The sequence below is a fragment of the Tamandua tetradactyla genome, chromosome 2, assembly GCF_023851605.1.
Source record: "Tamandua tetradactyla isolate mTamTet1 chromosome 2, mTamTet1.pri, whole genome shotgun sequence".
Taxonomy (NCBI): domain Eukaryota; kingdom Metazoa; phylum Chordata; class Mammalia; order Pilosa; family Myrmecophagidae; genus Tamandua; species Tamandua tetradactyla.
Window position 1 is genome coordinate 60,491,093 of NC_135328.1, and position 14,659 is coordinate 60,505,751.

Consider the following 14,659-nt stretch of genomic DNA (forward strand, 5'->3'; position numbering starts at 1 on the left):
ATAGGTTGAAAGTAAAAGGTTGGGAAAAGACATTTCATGGAAACAATAATCAGAAAAGTGCAGGGGTAGCTATACCAATATCCACCAAATCAGCAAATGTAAAACAATTAAAAGAGATAAAGAAGGACACTACGTATTAATAAAAGGAACACTTCAACAACAAAACATAATAATCATAAATATTTATGCACCAAGCCGAAGTGCTCCAAAATAAATGAGGCAAACACTGAAAAGAAAAATAGACACATCTACCAAAATAGTTGGGGACTTCAATTCCCCACTCTCATCAATGGAAAGAACATCTAGACAGAGGATCAATAAAGAAACAGAGAATTTGAATAATACAATAAATGAACTAGACTTCACAGACATTTATAGAACATTGCACCTCACAACAGCAGGATACACCTTTTTCTCAAGTGCTCATGGATCATTCTCAAGAACACACTATATGCTGGGTCACAAAGCAAGTCTCAATAAACTTAAAAAGATTGAAATCATACAAAACACTTTCTCGGATCATAAAGGAATGAAGTTGGAAATCAATAACAGTGCGAGGGCCAGAAAATTCACAAATATATGGAAGCTAAACAACACACTCTTAAACAACCAGTGGGTCAAGGAAGAAACTACAAGAGGAATCAAAAAATATCTCAAGGCAAATGAAAATGAAAAATAACATATCAAAATGTATGGGATTTAGCAAAGGCAGTGCTAAGAGGGATTACTGCCCTAAATGCCCATATTAAAAAAGAAGAAAGAGCAAAAATCGAGGAATTAACTGTTCACTTGGTAGAACTAGAGAAAGAACAGCAAATAACCCCAAAGCAAGCAAAAGGAAAGAAATAACAAAGATTAGAAGTAGAAATAAATGAAATTGAGAATATGAAAACAATCAAGAAAATTAACAAAACCAAAAGTTGGTTCTATAAGAAAATCAATAAGATTGATGGATTCCTAGCAAGGTTGACAAAAAGAAGAAGAGAGAAGATGGAAATAAATAAAATGAGAAATGCAAGAGGAGACATAACCACTGAATCCACAAAAATAAAGGAGGTAATGAGAGGATACTATGAAAAACTTTATGCTAATAAACTAGACAACGTAGATGAAATGGACAATTACCTAGAAAGGCATGAACAACCAACACTGACTCGAGAAGAAATAGATGACCTCAACAAAACAATCACAAGTAAAGAAATTGAATTAGTCATTAAGAAGCTCCCAAAAAAGAAAATTCCAGGACCAGATGGCCTCACATGTGAATTCTACCAAATATTCAAGAAAGAATTAGTACTAGTTCTGCTCAAACTCTCCAAAAAAACTGAAAAGGAGGGAAAGCTACCTAACTCATTATATGAAGCCAACACCATCCTCATACCAAAGCCATACAAAGATACTACAAGAAAAGAAAATTATAGACCAATCTCTTTAATGAATATAGATGCAAAAATCCTCAACAAAATTCTTACAAATCAAATCCAGCAGCACAATTTTGTTTGTCTTAAAAAAAAAAAAAAAAAAAAAAGTATTACAGACCATGACCAAGTAGGATTCATCCCAGGTATGCAAGGATGGTTCAATATAAGAAAATCAATTAATGTAATACACCATATCAAAAAATCAAAGCAGAAAAACCACATGATCATCTCGATTGATGGAGAAAAAGCATTTGACAAAATCCAACATCCTTTCTTGCTGAAAACACTTCAAAAGGATTGGAATAGAAGAGAACTTTCTCAACATGTTAAAGGGAATATATGAAAACCCACAGCTAACATCGTCCTCAATGGGGAAAAACTGAAAACTTTCCCCTTAAGATCAGGAACAAGACAAGGATGTCCACTATCACCATTGTTATTCAACATTGTGTTGGAAGTTCTAGCGAGAGCAATTAAGACAAGAAAAAGAAATACAAGGCAACAAAGTTGGAAAGGAAGAAGTAAAAATTTCACTGTTTGCAGATGATATGATACTATATGTCAAAAATGCAGAAAAATCCACAGCAAAACTAGCAGAGCCAATAAATGAGTACAGCAAAGTGGCAGGTTACAAGAGCAACCTCAAAAATCTGTAGTGTTTCTATACACTAGTAATGAGCAATCTGAGGGGGGAATCAAGAAAAAAATTCCATTTACAATTGCAACCAAAAGAATAAAATATTTAGGAATAAATTTAACCAAGGATACAAAAGACCTACACACACAAAAAAAACTACAAGAAATTGCTAAAAGAAATCACAAAAGACCTAAATAAGGGCATACCATGTTCATGGATTAGAAAACTAAATATAGTTAAGATGTCAGTTCTCCCTAAATTGACTCATAGATTCAATGCAATATCAATTAAAATCCGCAAAATTTACTTTGCAGAAATAGAAAAACTAATAACCAAATTTATCTGGAATAGCAGGGTGCCCCAAATAGCTAAAAATATCCTGAGAAAGAAAAATGAAGTCAGAGGTCTCACACTACCTGACTTTAAGGCCTATTATGAAACTACAGTGGTCAAGACAGCATGGCAGTGGAATAAAGATAGATATACTGACCAATGGAATTGAATAGTGTTCAGATATAGACCCTCTCATCTATGGACAATTGATCTTTGATAAGGTAGTCAAGCCAACTCACCTTGGACAGAACAATCTCTTCAACAAAGGGTGCTTGGAAAACTGGATAACCACATGCAAAAGAATGAAAGAGGATCCATATATCACACCCTATACAAAACTCAACTTAAAATGGATCAAAGACCTAAACATTAGATCTAAGACCATAAAACTTATAGAAGAAAATGTAGGGAAATACCTTATAATACCGGTATAATAGGAGGTGGTTTCCTAGATCTTGTATCCAAAGCATGAGCATCAAAGAAAGAAATAGATAAATAGGAACTTCTCAAATTTAAACACTTTTGTGCATCAAAGAACTTGTCAAGAAAGTAAAAAGACAGCCTATACAATGGGAGTCAATATTTGGAAATGATACATCAGATAAGGTTCTACTATCCAGAATATATAAAGAGATTGTTCAATTTAACAATAAAAAGACAAACAACCTAATTACAAAATGGGCAAAAGACATAACAGACACTTCTCAGAAGAGGAACTACAAATGACTAAAAAGCACATGAAAAGATGCTCAACTTCCCTGGCTATTAGGGAAATGCAAATCAAAACCACAATGAAGTATCATCTCACACCCACCAGGATGGCCATTATCAATAAAACAGAAAACAACAAATGCTGGCGTGGATGTGGAGAAAGAGGCAAATTTACCCACTGCTGGTAGGAATGTAAAATGGTACAACCACTGTGAAAGGCAGTTTGGCAGTTCCTCAGGAAGCTAAGTATAGAATTGCCATATGATCCGTCAATACCAATGCTAGGTAACTATTCAGAAGACATGAGGGCAAGGACACAAATGGACATTTGCACACCAATGTTTATAGCAGCATTATTTATAATTGCCAAGAGATGGAATCAGCCTAAATGTCCATGAACAGACAAATAGCTAAACAAGCTGTGGTATATGCATAAACAGAATATTACGTAGCTGTAAGACAGAATAAAGTCATAAAGCATGTAACAACGTGGGTGGACCTTGAGGACATTATGCTGAGTGATATTAGTCAGAAACAATAGGACAAATACTGTACGGTCTCACTGATATGAACTAACATTAATTAATGAACTTGGAGAATTTCAGTTAAGAACAGAGGCCATCAGGAGATAGAAATACGGAAAATAGTGGGTAATTGGTGCTGAATGGATACAGATTGTGCAACAGGACTGATTGTAAAAATTCAGAAATAGATAGTACAATACTTCCTATTTGAAGCACAATAATGTTAGTATATTGAATGAAACTGAATGTGAGAATGATAGAGGGACGAGGGCTGGGGGCACAAATGAAACCAGAAGAAAAGATAGACAATAAAGACCGACATGGTATAATCTAGGAATGCCTAGAGTGTACGATAGTGACTAAATGTACAAATTAAAAAACGTTTTTGCAGGTGGACCATGGTGGCTCAGCAGGCAGAATTCTCACCTGCCATGCTGGAGACCCAGGGTTTGATTCCCAGTGCCTGTTCATGTAAAAAAAAAAAAAAATGTTTCTGCATGAGGAAGAACAAAGGAATGTCCATACGGCAGGGTGTTGAAAATAGATGGTAATTCATATTATAAGACTTTAACTTGTATGTGAGATTAAAGCAAAAAATGTTTATTTGGCACAAAATTTATATTTTGACTAGTGAATTTCCTAATATAACTTATATGGACAGGTTAACTGAACACCATAAATACATAGAACATTGAATAGGGCATGAGATTTTGTAGGTTTGTCCAGAGGGATGCACCGATAAATCCCAGAGTGATTTGAACAGTGAATAAAGAAGTATTTGCAAAGTCCCCTTGGGGGAACGGTGAGAAAGAGGAAAATTCAACTTCCCCATTTGGAGAATTCCTGATATTTTCACAAGCAGTAGGGACAACCAAATCAATAGGCCAGGCCCTCAATTTTGGGGATTGTTCATATGAAACTTATCCCTGCAAAGGATAGACTAAGCCTACTTAAAATTAGGCCTAAGAGTCATCCCCAAGAGAACCTCTTCTGTTGCTCAGATGTGACCTCTCTCTCTCTCAGCCAACCTGACAAACAAACTCACTGCCTTCCCCCTCTCTACATGGGACATGACTTCCAGGGGTGTGTACCTTCCTGGCAACATGGGACAGAAATCCTAGAATGAGCTGAGACTCAGCATCAAGGGATTGAGAAAACCTTCTTGACCCAAAGGGGTAAGAGAGAAATGAAACAAAGTAAAGTATCAATGGCTGGGAGATGCCAAACAGAGCCAAGAGGTTATCCTGGAGGTTATTCTTACGCATTAAATAGTTATCATCTTTTTAGTTAAGGCATAACAGAGAGGCTAGAGGGAACTGCCTGAAAATGTAGAGCTGTGTTCCGGAAGCCATGTTTCTTGAAGATGACTGTATAATAATACATAGCTTTCGCAATGTGACTGTATGATTGTGAAAACCCTGTGTCTGATGCTCCTTTTATCTACTTTATGGACAGATAAGTAAAACATATGGATTAAAAATAAATAAATAATAGGGGGAACAAATGTTAAAATAAATTTGTAGATTGAAAAAAAAAATTAGGCCTAAGAGTCACCCCCCAGAAAACCTCTTTTGTTGCTCAGATGTGGCCTATCTCTCTCTCAGCCAACACTGCAAACAAACTCACTGCCCTCCCCTTCTCTCTCTACATAGGACATGACTCCCAGGGGTATAAACCCCCCTGGCAATGTGGGACAGAAATCCTAGAATGAGCTGGGACTCAGCATCAAGGGATTGCGAAAACCTTCTGGACCAAAAGGGGGAAGAGAGAAATGAGACAAAATAAAGCATCTGGCTAATAGATTTCAAACAGCGTCAAGAGGTTATTCTGGAGGTTATTCTTATGCATTATATAGATATCCGCTTTTTAGATTAGGGTATATTAGGCTAGAGGGAAGTGCCTGAAACTGTACAGCTGTGTTCCAGTAGCCATGTTTTTGAAGATGATTGTATAATGATACAGCTTTTGCAATGTGACTATGTGATTGTGAACACCTTGTGTCTGATGCTCCTTTTAGCTACGGTATGGACAGATGAGTAAAACACATGGATTAAAAATAAATAAGTAACAAGGGAACAAATGTTAAAATTAAAAATATATATATTGGATAGATGGAAATAGTAGTGGTCAATGAGAGGGAGGGGTAAGAGGTATGGTATGCATGAATTTTTTCTTTTTTCCTTTTATGTCTTTTTCTGGAGTGACACAAATGTTCTAAAAAATGATCATGATGATAAATATACAACTATGTGATGATATTGCTAGCCATTGTCTGTACACCATGTATGGAATTTCGTATGTTAAGAATGTATGTACTTGTATGTTGTATAAATAAAAATTCAAAAAAAAAAAAAAAGTAAATGAAAGAACTTCAAAAAAATTAAAATAAAAACAGAGGATGTCCTTACAGTGAGAAGACCTGGCTTCTACTCTTCTAAAATTCACCACATGCCCTTTGCTAAAATTCCTCCCTCTATTCAGACCTTGCATCATTTCTATAAAACCCTCTGCCTAAGTCCCTCCCTTTACCCAGACCCTGTATTACTTCTATAAAATGAAGGGGATGGACTACAAAATCTCTCTGGCCTTTTGGGTGCTGACATTTTGGGCCTCTATAAAAAGAACTATGTACTTAGTTTTGATGAGAGCAATAAGGTGGGGAAGATGGGTGGAAAAGTTGTGACCACATCTAGTATAAAAGAAGAAATGTCTGCCCCAATCCCACCCCCCCAAAAAACGAACAGAAGAAGAAATGTCCCAGAAGAATAAGTAAGGTGCTGCCAGGTATACAAAGAACTGGGTCAAGTTTAGGAGTTGGAACCAGCATCCCAATATGCTGATTTCTGATAAAATAGCTCCCTAAGCACAGGCACTGGGCTTTGTTTTCAATAAAGCTACCAGGTCTAGAAAAGTCTGTACTGTGAACAGCTTCTACGCACTAAGCTGAAAGAAAGAAAAGATGACTATAGAAGAACATTTAGAAACATCTGAATGGTTACATTTAAAACTGCTTGGAGGCGGGCCGCGGTGGCTCAGCGGGCAAGAGTGCTTGCCTGCCATGCCGGAGGACCTCGGTTCGATTCCCGGCCCCAGCCCATGTAAAAAACAAACAAACAAACAAAATATAATAAAACAAGAAAATGTTTAAAGATGTTTCCCTTTCTTCCTCCCTTCCTTCCTTCCATCCTTCCTTCCTTCTCTCTGTCTTTCCTTCCCTTCCTCCCTCTCTCTTTAAAAAAAAAAAAAAAAAAAAAAACTGCTTGGATATTTTCCATTTGCATGGACAGGTTTTATTATTATTAGGAGAAAAACACTAAAGCCTATTGGAAAAGCAAATGATGCCAGATTTTAAATACTACAATAAGTACCACTTTAGACCAAAAAATTTTCTGTAACATAAATGAGGTTTTGATTTAAAGGGGGGGGGGGGTGTTAGCTCATTCACATGATTAATTTGATTTCTTTGAGTAAAGAAAGGAAAAAGAGCATGTAAAAATGCAGTAGATAACTTATGATCTAATCTGCCTTCCTTCCTGGCCACTAGTGAGGAGGAAGCAATTGAGAACTTTGATATCAGAAGGCCCCTGAAAGGCAAGGAGAGAAGGTGCTGAAAACTAATCGGCAGTGTGTGCGTATGTGGGGTGGGGGGCACTCTTTAAACTCTTGCCTCTCTTAAGAATAGTCAGTTACAGGCAACAGTTGAACAGCTTTAAAATGACTCTCTGGTGCAAATCACACAGGTCTGAAACTCCAGACAAGAAACACAGGTAGGACATAAATAGCTCAGAAGGGGTGCTGCTTATGTCTAGGCTGAAGTGAAGCGACTATGTGACTCAAAAGTTGAAGCAGGACGGAGCCCAGGGAGTAATCTAATCGATCAGCTACATTGTTCTGTTTCCTCTCAACAATGGAACAGAAAGACAGTGTATATAAATGCAGATATTTTTCTAGTTTCCTCCTTCTTCTACCTGAAGGATTTATCATCACTTTGCTGCAATGGATTAGAAATTTCAGAGGCAAAGATGGAAGAGCCCCGAAGTTCCCTCCCCTGCCCCAGGTGAACAACTCTGCAAAGCTTCCTCTTCTGCCTCTGAGGAATCAGCCTGCAGTGACCCAGAGAACCAACCAACCTACAGCAGAACCTCTTCTTTCCCCATGAACCAGCTTATAGAACTGTCTCCTCTGCTTCCTGGAATAAAGCTAAAAGCCATAAGAGAGGCTATATAAAATCGACAAACAACTTGCAAGGAATCACTTACCCTTCAGGGAGCCACTGGGGGAGAGAGGAGTCATCATCATCTGGAATCTTTAAAAAGAAATTAAGAACAACAAGAAAGTTAGACCCTGGGAAATACTGGCAACTGCCTATAGGTAGAGCAGTGACCAATAAAGTAGGAAGCTCAGGACACTGTCAGTCACATACACTATGTGGTAACATAGCCAACCTGATGTCAAAGGCAATGATTTGATCAGCCAGGGCAATTAAGAAGACTGCTGTAATCTTATTACATCTCCCTTATCCCCAGGGAAGAGAAAGGACATAGGCTAAACTCATTGAGATTGGTCCACTGGGAGTGTGATAGCTGCCAGAACTCCTATCCCCTCATTGGTATAGACAGCAGTAAGTTAAGCCTATAATAAGGTTCACTTATGCTTCCAGGCCTCACTAAAGCAAAAGGACAAATTTGTAGAGTCAGGTCTTCTAGCCGTAATTTCTAGGCTTGTCTGGCTGCAGCCAGAGTCAAGCCCAGCCCTTCCGGATTCCCTTCTCATACTATGACTTGACTTGGCTTGGGTTCTTTGAACCCCTGAGTCACTGACACTGAACACATGTGTACATACTATCTATATCTCTTAGGCATTTGATAAACTCTATATAATAAGATGATCCAGAGCAGATAAGACAGTGAGTTATCATTCTGGTGATATGGCTGAAAATTGAGACACCAAATAATTAAAGGAAGGAACAATTCAAAAAATACCTTTAAAGGTTTCCACACACACACAAAAAGCAAATCCTTTAAACAGTGTGCAGAGGAGATTGTTTCAGAGCTGCCAAGGGCTCACTAGAGAACCAATGGTAAATGCAATTTAGGAACAATCGGTTCTGGTGCTAACAGGCCTGGAGCTTCTGCACGTTCTTATTCCCCTATACCTCCAACAGCTTCCCTGCCTCCAGCTATCTATCCTGGATCAAATGAGCTCTACAACAAGGGAGAGAGAAGTAAGCTGTTTAGCTTTAGCTTTAGTTTTAGGAGAGTTATGGACAGAGAAGAATAGGGAGAGATAGGACAATACTAACAAGTAATGGAAATATGAGCAAGAATTACCTTGGGTCAGCAATAGGTTCAAGGTGAACTTTGGATCTAAGATCCTTCTCAGTAACACCGTTCTTGGGTTGTCTGTACTCTAATCAAGGCTGTCTGCCTACTGTCCACAGCCTTTCAGGCCCCATTCCACCTCATTTGCCTAATGTCCTGGTTCTTTGGGTGGGATGATACTGGTAAACGGAGGGCCAGGCCCAAAAGGCCACCAGAAGTGTATGAAGCAAAAGGCAATGATGTGGTAGAAGAAGCAACAGCAGGCAAGAAGTAATGGGAAAAAAGTCTCCTGTGATCGTTGGGGCAGGGAAGTTCATCTCCAAATCCCCAGATCCTACCAGCCAAAACTTATCTTTCCTTAGGAAACAGTAATTGTACTGAGCAAATTCTTATTTACTGCCCAGAATTAGATGCTTGTCAGAAACCACTGGGCTTAAAGAAACAAAGGCATAAGAAGTCTTTGGAAGCCAGGGCTCACAGACTTTGATCATGCACATTTACTGTGCTAAGCAGGTTTCCCATGTCTGCAGGAGCCTACACACACAAGTACAAAGTATGCACACACAGGGAATTTGGGGGGGAGGGGTCAGTAAGTTGGAGGAGGTCAAAGTGTCTACAGGAAGTACATTATTCATAAACACAACTAGTGTCCAGACGGAAATATGAGCATAGATTCTGTACTTTTAGCTATAGAACATGGGCATATATCCGTGTGGGGAGAATTCACAGTCCTTTAGAGTCCCCCAACCCCACGCCACTCACAGGCAAAGCAAACACTCAGTCTTCAAGATCCATTGCTCACAGGCACAGAACATTAGTATACTTTGCATTCACACAGAATGGAGGAACCATGCAACAGGTTCACAGAAGCTTGTGCTCACAGAGAGGTCAGGAAGTCACAAGAACAAAGCACATACACACTTAGGGCCCCAGGCAAGAGGCACAAAATGTTTGCAGCAACTCAAATACAGAGTTTGCATGCATGCTGGGCTCAGTGAGGGTTTGTAGCATATGCCAGAGACAGCAGCAACAGGTAGAAAAGGACACAAACTTTGTTGAGTGGGGAGCAGGGAAGAGCAATCACAGTGTCTGGAGGAGTCAAACTGAGTACAAGTATAAGCACACACATGCTATGTTGAATGCACACCCATGCTGGCACACACATTCTCATATTGTGCTCCAGGGATGTCTGCAGGAGCACACACAAGCATGGAGCATGCATACAAACTGCTTTAGAGAGAAACAGACTGTCTGCATGAGCTCAGAAGCACAGACTGCATGTGCATGCACACACACACATACACACACACACACCATGCTCAGGAAGGAAGGGTGGAGAATAGAAACAAAAAGGGCCCAAAGGGACCAGAAGCACCACCTGAAGGATTCCTCGCTTTCCTTCTGCAAGGAGAAAAAGAGCAGAAAAAAACGGCAGAGAGGTTAGTAGATTCAGTTCACAGCAGGGAACCCAAAGAAAATGCCACCTAAACTTAGAGGACATAGAGGAGAGGCACTGGCCCTCTAAACACCTGGGAAGTTCACAGAGCCTAGCTGACAAGCTCCAAGAATCATTACCTCCTGTATTTGCTCACCCTTGCATTTCAGTTTTGAACATTTCAGGGGCTACTGAAACCAAAGACAACACCTACCCGGGGATTCCAGTCACTTCCCCCCCCCCCCCCCCCCAAAGAAGCCTACATCTATGGCCTTCAAGGCACAGAAACAGCACTGTTACCCAAGGGTCACTCCAACAGGCTATCTAAGCTGGCTGAGCACAGAGTGAACTCCTTCCTCAGTGGCCACGTGAACTCATCCTGGATCTTGGATAAGTCTCAAAACCCAAAGATCTGTTGGCTGAGCCCTTTCCCTTTTACAGTATGAGCTTTGCCATGAGTTTGTCCAGCAAGTCTTGGCTGGTTTTTCCCAGATTCTAGTTAAGGCCAGGATATAATGCTGAAGGACTATAGACACTGTGGTACCAAATGTTTACTGCCTTAATAGAAGTCACCATGACCTGGACAACAAGACTCTCACTGCAATCTCAGGCCTGATTATCGAGCAAACCCAGAACAACACACCAAAGTAAACTGACACTTCCAGAAGGACTCAAGCAAGGCACAGTGAGAGAGGAATAAAGTCCATAGATTACTCCTTTCCTGCTGTCCGAGACCACATTGCTTTTTAGGTTATACATAGATAGGCTCACAGGTTTCCCCCTCTAAGGAAAATTCATTCACTTGTGGGCCAATCGCTTTCTTTTCCCTCCTTTTTAGAAACTCACTGATATAGTATCATATAGTTGGAAGAGAGAATTTAAGAAACAAATTCACAAGTTTCTTATGTTTTCCAAGCTATTTCTGATAGCCCAGTGGGTCACCTGTCCACACAGAACAATGAACTCAGGACTAGGAATCCTCCCAAACAGTGCAGCTATAGAAAGGCAGATGAGATGAAAAAGACACTTCCTAGAATGGGGACATCTTTTCTACATCTACTCTCACCTCTCCCAGAATATTCAATGCCCTTTGAATAATAAGATTAGGCAAAGCACACTTTAACTGACCCTGTGACTCAAATCAGAAATGTTCTTCTCTTCCTCCACTATCTAAATACATTCCACCTGCCATGAAAAGTTACTGTGTGTCCTTCTGTTCCCCCAAACCTCTCCACAATGTTTAAATAATAAAATCCAATCTGTTGGCAAGCTGCCAAGGCTAGCCATGATCTAGCTCCCATCCCAAAATTCCCCTCCACTCTTCCTTCCTGACCGCACACACATTTCTTACAATCTACTTTCCAACAACAGCATTGTTTCCCAAATAGGTCACATACTCAAAACTCTAAGTATTTATTTACTCATTCTGTTGCATCAGAATCAGAATTCATTTTGTTCCTAAAACAGCACTTCATATCTCCTTTCCACAAGATAAAATCTAATTTCTCCTCCAAAGCACAGTTCTGCAAAGCCTTCCCTGATGTCCATCCAACAAAGAGTTAATGCCCTAGAACTTAATATATCATGCCTTGACAAAATTTCACCTCTGAACAGATGAGAAACATAGCAAATAGACGCAGACTTTAAACCTCAACTGGACTCTGTCATTTGGAAAGCCTTTCCCCATTTCACTAGTCAATCACCTCTTATGCTTCTCAAAGCAGTTATACCTAACCTTTGGAAACTTACTTTATCCCAACATACAGCAACTGCCTATGATGTTGGATATCATGTGGGTATCCTATGTTAGTTCAAATTCAACATGTTCAAAAACAGTAAACGCATCTTCCTCTTTCAAACTCTTCCTTCTTTCTGTAACCTATACCTGAGACTCTGATATTCCTCCCTCTCTCTATCCCGTCCCTAGTCAGGAAATCCTTATATATTCTACTTTCTAAATATCTTAGGCATCCATTCCTGTCCTTCCATTTCAAACTGCCACTGCCCTAGTCCAGACTCTCAACATCTCTTATCTGGACTGTAACATGAGACTCCAAACCCATTTGACTTGTTCCTCTCCAATCCATCCTCCACATTTTCTAGTTCGAAATTATGGTCACACTTTTTCTTTGCTTAATCCCTTCAAATTGCTCCCCATCACCGTTGCTATAAAATTCAAGTTTCTCATTATAGCACATAAGGTGTTTCAACATTTGTGCTCTCCCTACCTTTCTAGTTTACTTTCTTTCCACTCCTTTACACGTGCCCTATATTCAAATCTTACTGAATTCGGTCCATCTCATCTCTGAGACTCTGCAAACCTCCCTCCTACATCTCTCTTGTCTACTGGGTAGGCTCCGGCTTATACTTTAAGACTTAGCTCAAATATTAACGCCCCTGTGAAAATTTCTTTATCTGCCTTCCTCCTGAAAGGCAAAATTAAGTGCCTCTCTCTAAAGTGCCCATGATACCCAAAGCATACCTCTGTGACAGTATTTATGATGTTCTACTGTAATTATCTGTAAAACAGCTCTTTTAGGACACTGTAAACTCCTCGAGAGCAAGCATTGTATATATTATTCACCTCTGTAGCCTGAGGGTTTAGCACATCCCCTAGCATTTGTTGGGTGCCCACTACATTATCAGTAAAATATTCTTGAATGTAGTAAAAGGAACCTGCAAATTTTCAGGGCATAGAGAATAGCAGCCTTTCTAAGAAAGTGCCTCTTGCTCATAGCTAGTAGGTTGTACTATTTTCCAGACCCCTTGGAACCTGTGAGCTAGCTATTTAGTTTGTCCCACCCACTGGACAAACATAAAAAAATATTTTGTTGTTAATCATCAAACTTTCCAGCCTCCTAACTTCCTGGATGCTTTAGGATTCTTCCACTCAGATTTAGTTTTCAGTGTAATATATGTCTATAGAACACCTGTGCTGCAAGAAAATTCCTGACCCCCAAGAATGATCTCACTCTTAAAGATAGTACATTTATGAGGAAGTGATATATCTCCCTAACCCCATCATTCCAATATGCCCAATAAAATTATTTTAATTCCACTGTAACTTGAAGTCAAGACTTGAAACACTCAACTTATTTGAACTTATATTTCTTTAGCTGTAAAAAGCAGATAAAAACAGCTACCTCCAAATAGAGTTGAGAGGCTACTCTGAGGGTTGTTCTTATGCAAGCTTCAGTTAGACCTTGCTACCTATCATAACCTGCCAACCCTCAAACAGGACCATTACAGCCAATCCTAAAGAACACCTAGGACAATATATAAGATTCCACAAGGGGTCCATGCACTAGAGTAACTTTCCAACAACCTACAACCTCCAGATGGGTCCCTGGTTCAGATAAGTCCTGAAACCTAGCCCAGCTTCTCCTACCCCATATTAGTGATAGACCATTCCAATATGAAAAATTTAGAATTGCCATAGCCCAAACATCCCTAAAGAAAGGGATGGAAAGATCAAAGGTGATGGTGGAGTTATACATAGAAGATAGGATTTAACAAATGGATATGAATGCTGAATCATTAAATTGATATTTCCTTTAGTCTCCAGTACTTTAGAACAGCTAGAAATAAAAACCTAAAATTGTGAAATTGTAACCCATGTCAAACTCTGAAATATGTTCTACAGCTAATTGTGGCGCTATGCTTTGAAATTTATAGCATTTTTATATATGTTATTTTTCACAAAAAAAGAAGGAAAAAATTCGATTGTGATGATAGAAAAAACATTTAAGCCCTCTAACCTCCTATATTCTGGAGCAGCTAGAAGAAAAAATATAAGAGGATCATATGGTAGCTTATGACAGACTCGGATCTGTCCTGTAACCACTTGCTAAAGAGTGTTTTGAAAACTATTACTTTTTTATTTCTTTGCTTTGTATATATGTTATACTATACAATAAAAAAAACAGCTATCTCTTGGGGTTATTGTGAAGATTCACTTATTGAACAAATACTTATGAGAACCTATTGCACAGTAGGTACTTTTCTCGATACTGGTGATGCAGCAATGAATGAAACAATGTCCCTTATCTTGAGAAATTTCTATTACAGTGGAAGAAGCAGACAAAAAAAATGATGATGAAGATGATGACAAAAGCTAACACTAATTGAAGACTTATTATGTGTCTGGGATTTTATTTGAGTAAGGACATTTATTTCTCACAACTCTGTGGTATTACTGTTTCCATTTTTGTGTCAATTAAACTGAAAATCAGAGAGGTCACAGCAAGTAGCAAAGCTAAAATTCAAAATAGGCTCTC

At 39.0% G+C, this 14,659-nt stretch overlaps 1 protein-coding gene across 5 annotated transcripts in view; it reads right to left on the reverse strand.

The window, feature by feature from the left end:
- UNC13B (unc-13 homolog B) overlaps positions 1–14,659 on the reverse strand; it is a 289,854-nt gene that overhangs the window by 46,405 nt on the left and 228,790 nt on the right. For all 5 annotated transcript variants that reach the window (XM_077147811.1, XM_077147810.1, XM_077147808.1 and 2 more), the window contains one exon: positions 7,886–7,932. In XM_077147811.1, the coding sequence (XP_077003926.1) occupies positions 7,886–7,932 (47 nt within the window). The remainder of the gene's footprint in view (positions 1–7,885; positions 7,933–14,659) is intronic.